This window comes from Mixophyes fleayi, chromosome 4 (assembly GCF_038048845.1).
Source record: "Mixophyes fleayi isolate aMixFle1 chromosome 4, aMixFle1.hap1, whole genome shotgun sequence".
NCBI lineage: Eukaryota > Metazoa > Chordata > Amphibia > Anura > Limnodynastidae > Mixophyes > Mixophyes fleayi.
Genome location: NC_134405.1, coordinates 137205040 through 137223822, shown reverse-complemented (window position 1 = coordinate 137223822; position 18783 = coordinate 137205040). Strand labels below are relative to the sequence as shown.

At 37.9% G+C, this 18783-nt stretch overlaps 1 protein-coding gene across 1 annotated transcript; it reads left to right on the top strand.

Annotated features, from left to right (window-relative positions):
- Positions 1-467: 467 nt before the first annotated feature.
- On the top strand, positions 468-17804 carry UBE2Q2 (ubiquitin conjugating enzyme E2 Q2). Its single transcript, XM_075208436.1, has 13 exons — positions 468-784; positions 5442-5546; positions 6603-6707; positions 7734-7790; positions 10559-10699; positions 11373-11457; positions 12170-12230; positions 12880-12970; positions 13958-14016; positions 14424-14472; positions 15309-15404; positions 15480-15546; positions 15670-17804. Exons 1-13 carry the CDS (start codon positions 626-628, stop codon positions 15699-15701), a joined length of 1107 nt encoding a protein of 368 aa, XP_075064537.1. The 5' UTR covers positions 468-625; the 3' UTR covers positions 15702-17804.
- The last annotated feature ends 979 nt before the right edge of the window (positions 17805-18783 follow it).

The following is an 18783-nucleotide window of genomic DNA, read 5'->3' as shown; positions in this document are numbered from 1 at the left end:
CTCCAAGCCCAACCTGCCCCTGGAGATTAGCTCCGAGCAGTAGTGCAGCTTTTAGAATAGATAGAAGCAACAAACATGCCGAAAAATAAGAATTATATTGATCAATTGGTCACTACTTCCAAGAACAGGTACATTACAGTAAACAAAAATGTCCAAGGACAATCCATAAAATCCCAGGAAATTAGGGTCAGTTGCCAACTATAAAGTAATAGCTAAAAGATAAGCATTATGTGTTTACCTATAACAATGTTATAGAAAATTAACACAAATGAAAGATATTTAATTAGCGCATTTCAAACGTAACGTTTCCTGCCCTAGAAAAGTACGTAAGAACCGAACCAAGCCCACGCTTACGTTGTGCAGTTTCATAGCACCCACCAACATTACGCATGCGTCATGGGCAGCGGCGCTTTATCAACAGTGCGCAGGTGCGGTTTCTCTCGGTAGAGACCCCCGTCTGTGACGTCACTGCGCCGGAAGCCTCCCGTTCCGTGTCCCTCGGTGGCGTCGCTCCGCATACAAAGACAGGCCGCCACCATCTTTCGTACAGCCGGGCGGAGAGCTCGGGCCCCGGGAATGACACCGCTGTCTCCTCGGGCCTCCGCCGGGCGGAAATGAGGCCAAGATGTCGGTGTCTGGGCTGAAGGCCGAGCTGCGACTCCTCGAGTCTATCTTCGGGAAAGAGCACGAGAGGTTCCGGATCATCAGCTGGAGACTGGACGAGCTGCACTGTGTGTTCATCCAGAGCACTGGGGGGGCCTTGACCATCCATTGCAATATCACGGTATGTACATACACAATGGGCACTACTTGTCTGCACCAGCTGCACAACACTGTATCAGCTGGAGGACGGCACCGATCTCCCGCACCGTTACCGTCCTCGTATGCAAAATAAGCACACTGTACCTGGATAATAGGGCATGTACGCAATACATTATCATCTGGCGACTGGGCCTGTGTTATCCAGGGCACCGGAAGAGCTCTTACCACCCTTGCTATTATCTCGTGTGTACGCACACAATGATCAGCTTTATTGCCATTATAGTGTCAATTGGAGGCTAGTTCTCCTTCATGGTGTATTTACCTATAGGATTAGGGACCCCGTCCATTCACTACAAAGGCAAGATTTATAAATTATTCTTACAAATAATTTTATAATTAATTTATAACCCAGATCATGCTCAGCAGCTTGAGTCTATATATGTGCTGCAATAAGATAGTCTAGGTACGCAGCTAATTAAAAACAAAAATCTGGGTATTTTGTTTATTGTGCATGAAGTCAGCTGGGCCAAGTGCAGTTCTAGTAAAAGTTTTAGTGAAAGCCATGCCCAGTGCATTGTATGAGCTCAGTGTGTTTGAGGCTAAATCGGATTATTTAATAGCAGCACATTTCCTTTCTAATAAGACTTGAAGTATACAAAGTATGAATCGTTGCTGAGAAACTTATGGCTGCTTAGGTTTCCTGTTATAGGTGTATTACTGTGTATTTGTTACCTTTGAGCACACCTCTCCTGTCTGCAAATATCCTATAGTTGAACAGCACCTAATGTAGTGCTTTGTGATGTGTACATATACTCTGTATTGTGGTATGTTTATTTTTGTTTTTTATATTAGGGAAAACTTGCATGATTTTCTTGAAAGTAAAGTTTTTAAGCAGGGTTACATGTTTAGTTCATTCTATGAATTAATTTAATCTGCTAATATTGAACCAGCCCAGTTATGGTTTCAGTGACACCTCCATTTTTGCAGACCAAAACTTCTAGGTTTTTTTTTCTTTTCAAGCTATTATAATATTACAAACTGTATGTGTTCATGGGGTGCTAACATCAACTAATACACCCTCTGCCCAAGCAGAGGCCACAAATGATAGGTTCAGCACCAAGGAGATGGCTGTATGCAATTTATCAATCTCTAACTTTTGTCGAAATTAGACATTAAAATACAAAGAATTAGTAACACATTTCAAATGCATATTTTGTTGGCTTTTATTAAATATATGGACCTAGCACATTCATCCTGTTGCTTGGAAAAAAATATTCGGTCTCTGAAGAAAAGCCTTTTGTTTTGGGTTATTTGTTAAATACATGGCCTTATCCACAGGCCACATTCTTTTGTATGGCCACATGTTTGCATTGCCTGTGAGGTTCTATAGTATATGTATATGTGAATTACCATTAAGGTTGAAGATGTGTGTTGTACTTTTAATGTACCATTGCTGCAGAATTATTAGCTGCTCGTCGTATATGTATTCAGACACTTATCCGTAAAAGAATACTAAATAAGGAAGGAAAAAAATTCCCATTAGATATGACTGCAAAATGACATGCTCTCTGAAATGTGCCAATATGATGTGCAGTGTATATGCCAAAACCATAAAATTTGCATGCAAATGAAATGGGCTACCCAAAATAAAGTTGGTTTTAGTGAGTTACAATTCACACAGGTTAAAAAAAACCTCACAGAAAACTGCACTGTTGCAAAATTATTTTTGCTCCATAAGAATCCATTGATTTTATTTTTAACTTGTATGGCTTCCTTAAACTAAATGCATGGACTCCTGGTGAAAGCACAAATGTATGAGTATTTCCTTTCGGACTCTGGTTAGTTCCATATGCCGTAAAATTCAGTTCCATTAAGTTTACATAGTATTTTTCCTAACTGGAGTGAGTTTTTTTGTTCTTGATTATTTTAATATAGTCTGTGTTAATGTGTTTGGGTGACTTTATATATTGATCAATATATAACAAGAAGTTTAGTTGTGTTTTTTTGTTTTTATTAACCCTTTAAGCATAGTAATCTAAGCACGTGGTAAGCACAATGCTGTTTTTGCATATCTTAAGGCATAATGTACTTTAACTAGGCTCAATAACATCCTTTCTTGTACAATTGTGTTAACCACCATCTAATTAAGTGGTAATTTATTAACTAACTTGCAGTGAACAAATACTGTGTTCTATTCAGATATTACTGGACCTGAAATGATGTAAATAACATACATAAAGAATAATGAAAGCAAGGGCTGCCACACAGGCGTTCCTCATGCCTTCTATGAGCAAATAACATTCCAGTATGGTCAGCGTCATGTATAAAAATGCCCCAATGCCCTGTTTTCCTATAATCATGGCCAGCGTGGCTGCAAGAAAAGACCTCTAACTTTGAAAGAGAGGTGATTGTTGCGGCGTGTTTGGCAAGAGATTTAAGAAGTCTCAACTTGCTTGCTAATTTATTTATTTTTTTTAAATCAGGTAAAACTTTATTGCATTTTTTTTATCTTTTCTTTACATTCTAAACACTACAACAAAAATGAAAGTCCATAACAATAGGCTGAAGCACTTGCTTGCTATTTAACGGGCAACACTGTTGTCTAAGGTAATGTCAGCATGGACCTTAAAGGAAAAACTTAATCCACAAAGCACAACAGTGGGTGCAAGTTACTGCTACAGGATGGTCATAACGTGCATGAATTTGAAGTGCAAGACCAAACAGATGAGCAACTGCAGATCAATTCACTTCAATTTTCAACCTGTGGCATGAGCAGCCTGTTTCATAAAAAAAAAACTGTCCAATAACTCCACAGAGCAGGATATCATAGTCTGGTTGCAGTGCATAAATCGCTCCTCACACTTGGCACCGTATGTTTGGAAGTTCAGTGGTCCAAAGGAACAGGCGATGAATTGCCAAACACTGGAAGGAAGTGATATGGTCAGATGATTCAGCGTGTTGTCTGCAAAGTTTTCATGTGTGATGCCAACCTAATGAACTCTACAACCCTGAGTACTTGTTTCCAACAGTGAAGGGCTCTGGGTTGCTCTTCCCAGGCATAGTTTGGGTGCCGTCTTTCCCTTTGATTTTAAGGTCAATGCTAATTCCTATATAATAGTAGTGATCTTCGCCCCATGTTACAAAACAATTCTTTACTAGAGGGGTGCCTTTCATGGGGAACATGCCCTCATCCACCAATCACTTGTGATTGTCCAGTGTGTTGTGATTGACACTGATGCTATCCATATCCAAGTTGTCAATTGAAGCGATATGTTACAGTTTTAGCATTTGGATCCAAATGAGCACTAGTGCAATTTGATAACATTCAAATATTATGTTTTTGGTTACACCTTAAAATTTATAGTTTTGAAATGATCTCTTCCCTATGGAGTCATTTATCTGGCTAATGCCCAGATTTTCTTTAGAAGAGTGGATACTTTCGAAACAAACAATGGGAGTACAGGGATAGTTTGCCTCCATTCTGGTCCCTCCACTCTTTATATAAGAATACTTAATTCGGTAACACTTTTTAAAAGTTTCTTAAAAGATAATGCCACCTTCTTTTGTGTGGAGAACCTTAAAAATCAATTGTCAACACGCTTGTTCTGTTACCTGGACTGTGTGGATTCCTCCTATGTGACCCATATACTGTCTGGCCTAGGTCTTTTATGAATTCTAGCCCCAGCAAAGAATGTAAAGTAGACTGCAGAGGTTCAGTATGTCTGTCGCAGTAGTAATACTGCTTCAGGCTTCTGGCCACACATCATGGTCCAAGCACAGGAAATATTGACACTGGCCATTTGAGCTTTGACTGTAATAAGCAACTTTGCTGCAAGTTATGCTTCACAGTGGAATATCCATTTCCCAAGGTCTGATGTTCTGGTGATGGATTCAATTTTCCTCTGCAGTTCAGCAGCATTCTTCATTGTTTGTAAACTCATTTGCAGATTGATTTTAATTTATAAAGGCGCTGGGACTGTCATTATACTCCGATGTGGTTGCAGTATATTAATATGTTATAGGCCGACTGAAACCCAAAATTTGTGGAATTCTACATTTAACCGTTTTGAAAAAGTATGGTCTACTTCTGACTAACTCTCCGCTAACTAGTCTGCATAGATATGTAGTCCCCTAGAATACTATATAACAGGTGGCCATAATTTGCAGCTATGCCCACTACATCAGTCTGGTTTGAATGCACAGTTACATGCAGTTATAGTCTAAAAATTAAAAGTAGTCAATAAAGGTAAACCACTCCTTAAAAAATACACGCATATTGGTGGACCTGACTATATTTGTGAAGAGTTCATATTCATGACTTATGAAGGAGAGAACAAATAATTTACTGTCGGGCACATGCTCATTTTTCTCTTGAGAAATGGCCTGTGATGACATCAAGCTGTAGCTTTCCGTAGGTCAGCTTTGAATGATCATGACCTCTGAATCACTGGAACATCTGTCTTTACAAATAGCTAATTTTAAGTAATGCTTAAGGGAATGTATTACACACAGAGAGGGGGTATGGTTTTATAGTGTGTGCATGTTTTTTTTTTTCAATGGTATATGAATTATTAAAATTAAATTGCAATAAGGCTTGCTGTACTCTTGGTGTTCTTTTTCAAAATTGCATGCCAGGTCTATTTAATGTGTACAGAAATCTGAACTGTCTCTTCCTCTAGGAATCCTACCCTTCTTCTGCACCAATATGGTTTGTGGAATCAGATGACCCAAATCTGACATCCGTTTTGGAACGCTTAGAAGAAATTAAAAAAAGCAACACTCTGGTGAGTTAAATTTAGTGGCTGTCAGGTGTTAAGACTTGATACGTTACTAATCATTGTGATTGTTCACTCTTTATTTACAACTGGCTTAACAATTGTATTATCTCCTAGAAGTACCCACGAGAGTCTTGGAATGCTGAATGGATGCTGTGTGCTCTGCATGTTCTCTTTTCCCTACTTTAAAGCCTCTGTCTGATCCCAATTGCTACTGTGATTAGGTAGAAGTAACATGATTATGTTTTATTAATGTACTTCATTATTATTGGAGCTCATTCAGATGATTTTTTTCTTTTCTTCACTTTATTTTTAATCCATGATCACCAGTGAGTATGGATTGTAAAAATAAGTGACTTTGATGTTTAATAGGTCTGCTATAACGCTTATCAGGCCAAAATTTGAGAAATTAATGTCCTTTGCATGTGTTTTGGTCTGGCAGTTTGCATTTCATTGTTGCTCTTCTTATTCAATCCAGCATGCAGTTTGAGAATGCATGGAAGGCACTTTCCCAAACAGTTCCTTTTGAGACAGTTAATAGTTTGATATCCATTTCTGTTTTTATGAAGACATACTAGTTATAGCAGGAATTCTTTGTTTAAGGACACTTTTAAGTACTAGGATGAACATGTCACAAAAACATGTTTGCTTACATATTTTTCATTATCACAATATTTTAACGCTTGTATTGCAAAAAATTAGAATTTTCAAATTGTGCTTGTTTCAATTTCTAAATATCAGATTACCGGTAAGGTACAGATAAAGGAGCTTGTAGCTGCTTTTGTCTTGATCAAAATATAGGTGATATCTTGGACAACTTATCTAAAAAATTGTTAAATGTTAAAATAAACTTTGCACAGTTGGCTCTAAGTGTTAGCACATATGTGACATATCCCCTCCACTGATCTCTATGTAATGGCTTGTGCTCCCCATATCTCTGCTTGGCAACTGAGCAGAAAGCTATATTACATCCATGAGCCCATGAGCATGGAAGAGTGATCTGAAGTTTACGTTGAGATTTATTTTTTTCTACAATGTATTAATGGTAATTTTTGTTTTCTGTAGCTCCTGCAGCAGCTGAAGCGTCTGATTTGTGACCTGTGCAGATTGTATAATCTCCCACAGCATCCTGACGTTGAAATGCTGGATCAGCCTCTGCCTACAGGACAGGTAGTCAATATTTTTGCCTAGTGACATCTTTTCGAAGGCCAGATATTGGTGTAAAGATACACTGCTAAAATAAAAAACCTAATTCAGCTAAGCATTTACCTCCACTGCAAGTGCTAGAAGGATTTTGAAAATGTGTGATGCTTGCAAAGACACAGCTGATGAATTAAACTTTTATTTTAAAACCGTTCATATAAAATGGCTATTGTTTAAGCACCTGAAGGTTTTTTTTTTTAAACACTGAAATTTCTTATGTTTAATGATACTTTTCCAAAGTTTAGGATTGATCTATTTCCAGTAGATAAAGTAGTATCTAAATGAGTGGACAAATCATATTAACTAGTGAGACATCTAGTGGCTGCCCAGCATATTGCAATAGTAATGGGAAAGGCTTATCATTATTGTCTTTAATTTATAAGGCGCCACAAAGGTTCGCAGCGCCGTACATGACATATACAGAAAGGTGACCCATGATACATAAAGAACAAAATATGAAGAACAAAAATATATAAATATACAGACACAGGTAACATGGTAATGCTAATCAAATTATTTCTGGGAAAATGAGTGAAAGTGATAGTAGTAGAAATCAGCGATAAGTAGGCCGAAGCTTAAGAAAACAGAGCTAGGGAAGCAGGCCAAGAGGTACAGAGGGTGATGGAATAGTAGAAGGAGCACACAAGGAAAGAGAGCCCTGCTCCTGAGAGCTTCATCATTTATACAGCGCCACTGATTCTGCAGTGCTGCACAGATAACTCGTATCGGTCCTTACTCCATTGGAGCTGACAGTCTAAATTCCCTAACACACACACACACACACACACACACACACACGGGTCAATTTGGTAGTTGCCTACTAGTAAGTTTTTGGAGTTTTGGAGGAAACCCAAGCTCTGCATGGTTTTGTTCATGCTCTGCCTAGAAGTCTTGAGAGCAGAGCGGGTTCCTCTGACCCCCTAATTTTTAACGTTATCCTATATAGTGGCTTGTTTACCTTTTTGTTTCCATAACCATTGCTCATTTATGCAGAATGGCACAACAGAGGAAGTTACATCTGAAGAGGAGGAGGAGGAAGACATGGGTGAGGTAAGTGAAAATAGTGTGACTAGTGACCTTCGATTAGTATGAGCTACTCCATTCCACTCTGTTAAATGTAGGGCTTAATGTATTCTCTGAAAAAGAGTAGATATCTTGGCTGAAGTGCAGTGGGTGAAAGGGAGTTGAACAATGTGACCAACCTGTAAATATTTCAGAGATGCTTAAATGCATTCTCTAGAACTACATGGCGCATTTAATGTTGGGCCCTTTCACGCAGGTTGATCATTACTATAACAGTGTGGCAATGCACCTACACTGTCGGCTAAGCTGTGGAACTTCAGAAAACCATTTTGTCTTCTGGTCATGTGAATGCTCCCTAAGAAGAGTGAAACCCGGATACCTGCTAGGCAGCCCTAACAGAACTGTCAATAGAGTGTAGTAGTTGGCTTGTCAGTTACTGTTTGTCACAGGATGGTCATTACCTCTTATGTTTTGGTGTGAGATTACAGTAATTGTTAAAAAGAATAATACAAATGTTTATTATGAAAGATAAATATACAATAAATGGGTAATTGGCTGTGGAAAGCAATTTGACTGAGAAATGTCTTGATCTGAGGATCTCCATAGCTATATATCACTCAGGATAATTCACTAGACACAGCTTTCTTCATGTTCTAGTCGAAGCTAAAGCTTTTTGGGTTTTGGCTGTCTAATAAAACTCTGAATCAAACCTCCTTTTTCCCCCTGAATCTAGTTAAAACCAGTTATTTGCTGGACATTTAGAAATGTCTTTGCACTAACATGGATCATTGTATGTATTTTATCTACAAAATAGGGTGGACTGGCATGAGTCAACCTTGTGAACCATTTCCATCACGCTATTCAATACAGTTAAATCTGAACTTTAGTGTTAGCAAAAGGGGAAACCTACTGTAGTCTAACTGTTTATGTAATTAAAAGTGGTTTAAAAATGTATGTGGAGGAGATATATACTAGAAAAGTGGCTTGGACCTTGAATACATGTTTGCATACTTGGTGGGGGTATTCAATTGTTAGCGAGATGCGTTAAAATTTCGCGCTCGGGGAAAAAAAACGCTAGTTTTTTTTCTGTTCGAGCACGCGTTTAAAAAAAAAACAAAAAACCCTCAATTCAATTGTTTTTTTGCATGCACCCCCTCGCGCTCTATTGGTCCTAGCGAGTTTGAAATGAGGAGTGGTTAAGGCACTCATTTTACTATAAAAAAAATAAAAGTAAATTAATGCAATCAAGAAGGGCCCCAGCACTGCACAAGAGAATGGGCCCCTACACTGCAATGAAGAAGGGCCCCAGCACTGCAAGCAACAATGGCCCCCCCCTGTACAGCAGAATTAAAGATTTTACAAGGAGGTAAAATTTTTTGAAATTTACAAACATTTCTTGAACACTGGCCAAGCATGGACATTTGTAAGGTACAAATATTTGTGGGACAGGGGGCAAGCCGGACCTTTCTTCGAAGGTACAAATATTTGTTGGGACTTTGCGTAAATGAGTGTGTGTAAGTAAAGCATCATAAAACTGAGGATTTCGTCCATGGTGAGTATTTTTTTATTTTTTATTTTTTATTAAAATCTATGGTGTACATGAGGGTGTTTACTGTATTTCTTGGGGTTTTATTATTTTTAATAAAGATTTGTGGTTGGAATGAGGGTGTTGTGCTTTTATTTAACATTTTGCTTTGTGGAACTACAGATCACAGCCAGCCGTGGGTGTAAGAGGATGTTGGCACTTGTGGTTCTACTACAAGTGCAAACATGCCCTGGGTGCTATGGGTACGCTGGTGCTTGTAGTTAGACAAGTAGCAGCATGCCCACACTATTTAGGACAACATGGCTGGCTGGGACATGTAGTTCCACAAATCAATTTATTTATTTTTTATTTTATTTCTTATCCAAAATCCCCATTTATTACCCTACTACCCATAGCCCAGGGATAGTAGGAAGAGCCCTAGTGCTATCGGCACTGGCCTGGGTGTCCCTAAGGGGGTGGTCCGCTTACATTTTTCAGTGCGTTTCACCCCCCCCCCTGCTATAGTGCCTTTCACCCCGGCTGGTTTGCCTAGTGCTGGTTCAATTAAATTAGGGGGAACCCTACATCAAATTTTTCACACATCAATAGCCTGCCAGCACTAGGGCGAAGACTAAATAGAGTGGGGAGCAAACGATTTTGCTTTTAAAAAAACCCCCCCCAAAAAAAATGATACTTTTTGGCACAACCACCCCCTTAAAAACAAAAAATTAATATAAAGTTTAAATACATACACCACTATGGTTTTTTTCTAAAGGGGGAAATTTCTAATAATTATTATACACTTTTTTAAGTACTTTTTTTAGGTTACTTTTATGAACTTTTACACCTATTTTTTCAGTTTAATGTATATTTTTCTTAACTTAATAAAAAAAAAATTTCTTTGAGCAGACCATGGAGGTGCGAGATAAAACAGCATATTTGCCTTTTTCACACTCGGCGTTAAAAAACAATTGATAGCTTTTTCCGCTAAGGGTTCGCAGCCAGCCTATACTTTAATATTGACAAACGCTTGGAGCGCGATAACACCGTTTCGGTAAAAAAAAAAAATTAGAATTGCGTGAAGTTTTCGCGCTCGAAAATAAGGTAAAATAGCAAAAAAATTACTTTGCACGCTCGAACTTCCAAACTCGCTAACAATTGAATACCCCTATTGGTGTCCTTGTATCAACTGATGGCTAGCTGGTTCAATTCCTAATGGTACACTGAATAAGAAACATTTAATGACATTTTTTTTTTAATAATGATTAAGGATATCGAAGATCTGGATCACTATGACATGAAGGAAGAGGAGCCAGTTGATGGCAAGAAATCTGAGGATGAAGGCATTGAAAAAGAAAACCTTGCCATCTTAGAGAAGATCCGTAAGAATCAGAGGCAGGACCACCTTAATGTAAGTGACAGAGCATTGTGATATTTTCATGGTGAGAATCTGTATACAGCGTCTATAAGAGGCTTTCTGCGTGAACCTGTAAGTATACAAATATAATTTTAGGCGCTATTGGAGACCTTGAGTTTGTTTTAATTATTAGAACTTGTTTGTTGCAAGTAAAGTTGTAACTGGAAATTTAAGCATTACAATGTTGGTATATCAGTTGAAGTTCAGTGTCCTAGTCATCAATTTTAGTTGTTAACAAGGGTCCGTGTATTCATCCTTTTATGTCCTGCTGGTCAGGGCTAGTGCAAGCAGTAGCCAGTTGGAACATTATCATAACTACAGAAGTGTACTTCAACTGCCAATTCCTGGCTGTCCTTGTGTAGGAAGGTGTGATGTGAGCAAAGGTAGGCAACATGTAGCCTGTTGGTGCATCTCTACATTAACAGCAGAATGGTAGTGAGGCTCTTGTCAGATGGGTGCAGAAACACCATGGTATCCAATGTACCTCAATCTGAAACAAAATGTGGCGTTTTTCTTTGCCCTACCAAAATGGTAATTTATCCTACTCATGTGGTGATAAAATCTTCAAGCCTTTCTGAATTCATCTAATGCACAACAGTTTCTCTGTAAGGGAGGTGGGTTTGTTGCTAATAAAAATGTATAACTCTTATTTCTTTTCTTCTGTTAGGGTGCAGTTTCTGGATCTGTACAAGCTTCTGATCGTCTTATGAAAGAGCTCAGGGATATATACAGGTCACAGAGTTATAAAACAGGTTTGTTAATCCAGTTTTGTTAAAAACATGTAAAAATGTAGAATTTCCAAAAAATATAAGCCATATAAATAAAAAAACTTTCACAAATCCTGAAGAGCTGTGCTTTGCATCTTTACAATGGAGAAACATTACAGAAATATAGAATGACAAAATTGAAGCCATAAAATATAGTTTTCCTATCTATTCTGGCCTCAATGTTGTAATTTTATATTTCTGGAATGTTTCTCAATTGTAAAGATGCAAAATACAGCTCTTCATGATTTGTAGAAAGTTGTTAACTCTTGTGTCCCCCGACCACATTCTCTGTGCGCATAAACGTAATTGCTCACAAATTAGTACGTCTATGTGCCAGAAACCGCCACCAATCCAGATTGACATCTGATCAGGAAATCTCACTTTTAGGACTGGCAGATAATGACATCTGATTACCCTGGGAAGTGTGCACATTCATTGTCATCCAGCCACATAAATTGTGCCCCATAGAATTCAGTCTTTTGAGCAAGAGTGTGAACAGCTACATCTTAGTTTTTTACGTAGATCCGAATGTTAAGTAGTTGGATCTGCTAGAGTATCTACCTTTTAGGATTGGTAGACCTAAAGATTACTTAACAGTTGATTACTTTGTTCAACCGATAATTGCTTATAGAGCTGCTTGATATGGTGGTAATCTTCTGTACACCCTTGAATAACCGTCCATTCTATTTCTTTGTAGGAATTTATTCAGTGGAGCTTGTAAATGACAGTCTGTATGAGTGGCACGTTAAGCTGCTAAAGTAAGATCATTTCACCGTTTACTAAATGCACCTTGGGCTCTAGTTTATTTTGGGGGTAACATAAGGTTTGTGGTTAATTTGCTTGTTTAGAGATGTACATTAGGCCTATGATATGATGTATATACTAATACTACAAGCCGTAAGCGTCGTTTCCGACAAACCGCAGATTCTTGACTTGTCATTTTTTAAAATGGCAATTTAATTAAAGACCAAGGCCATTGGGATTCAAATTGAATAAAATTGCAGTTTTAAGAAAATTACGGTAAACCACAGTGAATCGTCAGTTTGTCAGTGTTGCTACTTAGTAAATATACACACTAGACTATAAACAGCCTTGGAAAAAGTACTATTACTTTAGACTGAGATGTTTTACAAAATTGCCAGTGGAAGCCCAGTTCTTTCCACAATGCCACTCTGTATGTGTTTTATAGGCAAATGTGGGATATGAATGATGTCTCGCATATCCTCAGTGCTAGTCAGGCAAAGTACTTAATTATTTTTATTCAGTATGTAGTTGTCTAAACATGTGTTTCTAGAAGACAAGAAACTAGATGTCTACAATCTGACATAGGATGAGGAATATTGCTGCGGTTTCATGGAACTTGGACAATTTAGCATAAGATTTTCTTTTCTCCCCCCACTCTCCTAGGGTTGATCCAGACAGCCCGTTGCATAGTGACCTTCTTGTCTTAAAAGAAAAGGAGGCCATAGACTGCATTTTACTGAATTTTTCCTTTAAGGTAAAGCATGTGTAGATGTCAGGTGGGTGTATTGTTCTTGTAACATTTTTGTGTGTTCATTGTCCTACAGATATACAGAAGATTTAATACTATGTTACAATCGTCAAAATTGGACGCATCCACATATATAAGCTGTGGTGTTTTTCCATTAACAAAGACTTTATTTTGTTAAGATGAAGCTGCCAGTTGTTTTTCGACATTTCTGTAAAGAGGAAAATGCCTGGAGAATGTATTTCAAGAGGCTGCTGTGCTAATATTCATACATTTCCTTCCTCTTAAATAATTTCTTTCAGTGGTGTCTTTACTGATGCCTCTTGTTGTGCTGAAAATCGTATCGCTAATCCTGAGTCTTTACTCTATCCAAAGTGTAATAACTTGAATGTGCTGGTCTTCTGCAGTCTACCTGTGGTTTTCTGTAGCATTCCCATGTTTGAATGATTCAAACTGGCAGTGGTGTCAATGCATGTGCCAGAGTTATACAGGACACCACCACTGGACTGTGGAAGGATTCAGTGACACCAGCAGGTTGTGTGAACAGTGTATGCCTCATAAGTTAGACTCTCTGTTATCTTAGTGGATGTCTGTGTTTACACCAGGCCTGGCCAACCCGTGGCTGTCCAGGTGTTGTGAAACTACAAGTCCCAGCATGCTTTGCCAGTAGATGGCCAGCAGCTAGGTGGCAGGGCATGGTGCTTGTAGGTTCACTTCACCTTTAGAACCACAGGTTGGCCAGGCCTGGTTTACACACTCCCCCCTCAAAATAATTGGTGCCTCCTACAGCAAATATTTTACCCATTCTAAAATCTATATAGTTATGGAAATGGCCATACCTTCCTGCTACATCCTATTAATGTGTGCTCTTTACACATGGTCTCTTTTTAACTTACTAGATTTTCAGTTTAATTAAATGACTATGTTTTGGTTGAAGTGATCTGTGTTGCTGTATAACCTATTTTAATTTTTTTTATTTTTTCTTCCCCTCTGCAGGACAACTTTCCATTTGACCCTCCGTTTGTGAGAGTGGTATCCCCTGTACTCTCTGGAGGGTGAGTATTGGCAGACAAGCCAGGCTTTACATAAATTATTCAAATCAAAATGTCCGTTTGATACTTCATGGTGGAATTTCTCTGTTACAACGGTTGATGGCTGTCACTTTTTTTACTTTTTTTACCAATTGAGTAGCTGGATATTGACAAATGGAAAGATGCTGTCACTGTCCCAGATCATAAACAGAAATGCATAACTGTGATTAATAGTCCTTAACAAGTGTAGGTTATTCTGCGGCTGTACTACCTTTTGGTTTTCCAAAATTCAGATGGCTAAGGGGTGAGGCCTTAATATTGTTACCCCTTCCACTCTCTGGCAACTGTGTATTATGTCACTAGCCGTGTGGCCCATAGTGTGTTTCGCTGACTAGTGACCAATATTTTTTACAGAAAATTCTTTCTTCCAGGTATGTGCTGGGTGGAGGTGCTCTGTGCATGGAGCTACTTACTAAACAGGTAGGTCATAATAGTTATTTTTATTTTAATTCTGTGAAGAACAAACAAAATTATATATTTTCCTACATGTATGTGATACATTATCTGTAATGTTTAGCTTATTTTCTGTTACTTGGCAGTATGTCTGCTATATCATATATAATGTTTTGATTCGTTCGTCAGCAACATGAATATGTTTTAAACATTAAGGGGCATATTCAATTAGCCACGTATTACAGGTATTATGGTAATTCTAGTAATAGTGCACAAGCAGCGTTACTTTTGACAGTAACGCGGCCAATTGAATATGCTCCTAATACTAAGGCATTGCCTAAGTAAAATAGTTCTACTGACAAAGCTGTTACAGGGAAGTATGTTTATTATTGGGCTCGTCGATAAATTGTATGAAGAGATCATGCATATTGTATACTGTATTGTAAGACCATCTAGTTTCCTCTGCAGTCATCTGTAAGGAGGGGGGAGAACACATCTCACTATATGCATTGCTCATCCTGTCAAGTGTTCTGTATTACTAGTTTCTAAGCGTCATTAAAGTTATATTTAACAAGAGGATCTGTCAAATAGTAGGGTAATCTGTGACACAGAATTTGCCAATTTGTCTATATGTAAAGCATCACCCTATGGCACAGCAGCATTCATAGGTAATGTTATAAAATGCAAACCATAAAACACATAGTGTACCCCAATGTAAAAAGTAACAAACCTACCTGTTTTCACTGAAGATTTCTTTCTTGAGTGACATAAGGGCTAATACTTTTTTCATTTCTGAGTATATGTGAACAATTGTATGCGTGTCTTGAACTTAATATGCCTCTGTTAATTGTTTGGTATTTTAGGGATGGAGCAGTGCCTATTCAATAGAGTCTGTTATCATGCAAATCAATGCTACCCTGGTTAAAGGAAAAGCACGTGTGCAATTTGGAGCCAACAAGGTGAGGCTTAATTATAGCTATGTGTATGTATCTAAGAGGATATTGTATATACATTAATATATTTTCTCTTTTCAGAATCAGTATAATCTTGCTCGAGCACAACAATCCTACAAATCACTAGTACAAATCCATGAGAAAAACGGTACTGTCTTCTATAAAAGCCTTTCATATTTAGGACTTTTCTTATTTTTTTTAACCTGCTAACTACAGTTGTAGGGTGGTAGAACATATCTGTAATCACTTCTCCTTTTTCCTCCCTCTATAGGCTGGTACACTCCTCCAAAAGAAGATGGGTAACTTGAACTCACATTGGACCAAGATTTACACAAACTTATTTTCTATTTCTTTCCAAACAGATCCAATATTGCCCTTTTGGTCCTCTGTACAGCATATGTTAGCTATTAGATAAAGGAACTGTCAGACCTGTATATTAGACCACGTCTGCTTCTCTGGATTTGAGAGCAGCTGCCTTTACTGAAGAGGCCACTCCAAATATTTTAACGTCCTATTTAAAACAGAAGATATAGCTTAGTTACATCCATTCCACTTTTATTAGACTATTGTAAATTGCTTTCACTTTGTTTTTGTTCGTTTTTTGTTTTCTTTTGCAGACTGTTCTGCTAAATAAACTGCTTTGTATAGTTTTCATAAAGCCAAACAAATGTTTGATACAATTAAGAATGCAGTTTTAAGATATGGTTAAAGCAGCGGACTAGCTCTCCAAATGAAATCCATTACTGGAGAAAATTTGTAGCATTGCCAAATTTGTTGGGGGGGTTGGGGGCTCCCATGGCTTAGAGAAGCCATTAATTATATTAATGGCTGGAAAATGTGAGGTTAAGACTTTGAAATCCTTTAGGTTTCTGTTTAACCTCTCTAGTTTGGTGTTGAATAGAATAATGGGCCATGAATTAACCTTGCAAACAAAAGATAATTTAAGAGAAATGTTCAGGCTTTTTGTTTTTCTCCTTGACAAGGAATGCTTTCAAGACCGCTTGTGAATGGGTACATGTAAAGTGCAGATGTATTTCCATTTATTGCAAGAATACAATATGGTATTTGATGTGATATAATTATGCTGGTCATTGCCATCCTCTTCCAGTTTCTGGTCATTATTTCAATATGGTCCTTTTTGTTGGACTACATTTTCAGGCAGAACAGAAATCTAAAAAAAAGCAGAACTTTATTTTCAGTTCCTCCCTCCCTCCCTTTTGCTGTTAGTGCTGGATCTGATTCTAACCCCAGGAGAGCATCACTATGAAGCTTGAAGTAATTGAGTACTAAGCTTGTTTTCCTAGTGTTGCATTTTTTCATTAACGGGTTGTTGCAATTGTTCTATGAACTAATGAAAACGAATTGGCACATAATCAATAATTTAAATGGGCAAACTGTGTACATTTTTGAATAAACATGTCATTCTGAAGCACAGTGTACAAGATGATTTAAGACCCCAAGCATAATGTGCTTTATAGACATTGTAGGGGCGTATTCAATTGTGAACATTAACGCTGCAAAACGAGCGCTCGTTGAATATTACCGTTTATACGGTAATATTGCGTGCAAAAAGCGTTAATACGGTAGTTTACTCGCGGAATTTCAGTTTGCCGCTCAGGGAGCTGCGAGCTGAAATTCCGCGAGTAGTTACCGTATTAACGGTAACATTTTTCGAGCACTCGTTTGTTAGCGTTAACGCTAACAATTGAATACGCCCCTGTGAACGTAAGTAACACTTCAGCCCAATCCTAGTTTCATTTTTGTTTTTTTTGTTTTTTTCTTAAACCTTGCCAAATTTGTTTAGTCTGTAAGTAAACTTTACTCCTATTGTATAGTAAGACGTTGAAGATGAGGTTTGCTTGATTTTGATGTCTTTATTTTTGTTCTAATAAGGGTGAATCTATAGATTAAGTGAGAAAATCTTAGACCTAGAGCAAAACATTCAATAACATACCTTTGTCACCCACCCCAGTGCAGTTTGTACTATTGCAAATTGTACCTCTGTGCTACTTTGCAGGATTTGGCTAAATGATTTTTCACTCCCAAAAATGATCCATTATATATATTTTGCGTGTGCTTATGTTTTTTTACAAGGCCCTTGTTTAACATCTATTTCAACTAACTTTAACAGAAAAGGCAAAAACCCGAAAACTGATATTGATATTTTTTTTTAGGGTGTAGAAGGTTTGCTGACTTGGCATGAATTTTTGGTTTTGTTTTTAATTTTTTTTTTTCCATTGCAGACTTATTTGGCAATGTACAGTAATCTGTAAACTTGCATCAAGTTTATGATTAAACCATTTTAAGATATAACCTGTTGATTGAGTTCTCAATTATTTCCCTCCTGCCTGTGTACATTAGACAATCCCTCAGTATACATCAAATAAAATAATAGATTATGAAACAGCAGATATGTCCTGAGTTTTTTACAGAGAATCTTTGTTTGCAATCTGTACACCTTTGCATACAATAAAATAAACACAATTCACTACTGCTAAGGAATTTTGTCTACATACCCCCTTTCACACTTGCATTCTGATAGCCATCCTATCCAGCACATGTGCAGTTTGGGTGACTTAGTACTTGCCACTGAGCTGGGAATTTATATGTGCTGTTTCCTGCCTAGTCATCGACGCTCATGCAAGGCACAGCACTATCCCAACAACTTGAATAGCAAGAACATTTTCTCATGACTGAGGTGTTCTTGATTGAAAAAACAATATTTGGGGGGGTATTCAATTGACAGCAGGATCGCCGAAAATCCCATGCTCGAAAAATATTACTGTTAATACGGTAATCCTGCGTGTAAATACCGTTAATAGGGTAATTTACTCGCTGGATTTCAGCTTGCAGCTCAGGGAGCCGTGAGCTGAAATCCAGCGAGATATTAACGGTAATATTTTTCGAGCGCGGGATTTTCGGCGATCCCGCTGTCAATTGAATACCCGCCTTGGAATTCAAAACTAAAATGGGGCATATAATAGAAATATTTTACAGGCCTGCCTTTTAGGTTGTTCATTATGCTTTATCATGGCTTGTAGATCTCATGTGTAAAATTTGGACATCAAAAATATAATTTTGTTAAATATGGATACCTGGTGGCCACTAAGGCACACCTGCTCGTTAATGTAAATATTTAATCAACAAATGATGTGGCAGCAACTAAATAGGGTTAGTTCAGACCAAACACCAGTATGGTGATGAAATGTGATCTAAGTGACTTTGACCGTGGAGTAAGTCTGGTGGTTTGAGTATTTCAGTAACTGCTGATCTCCTGGGACACACAACAGTATCTAAAGTTTACAGAGTATGGTGCACAAAACAAACATCCAGTGTATGCCGTGGTTGAAAGCACCTTGTTAATGAGAGGACAATGGCTAGACTG

What these genes read in the sequence shown, in the direction of transcription:
- UBE2Q2 (XM_075208436.1), top strand. Translation starts at nt 626, where the DNA reads ATGTCGGTGTCTGGGCTGAAGGCCGAGCTGCGACTCCTCGAGTCTATC. An exon ending in CCATCCATTGCAATATCACG is followed by an intron (nt 785 to 5,441) that starts GTATGTACATAC and finishes CTCTTCCTCTAG; the next exon opens with GAATCCTACCCTTCTTCTGC. An exon ending in AGCCTCTGCCTACAGGACAG is followed by an intron (nt 6,708 to 7,733) that starts GTAGTCAATATT and finishes TCATTTATGCAG; the next exon opens with AATGGCACAACAGAGGAAGT.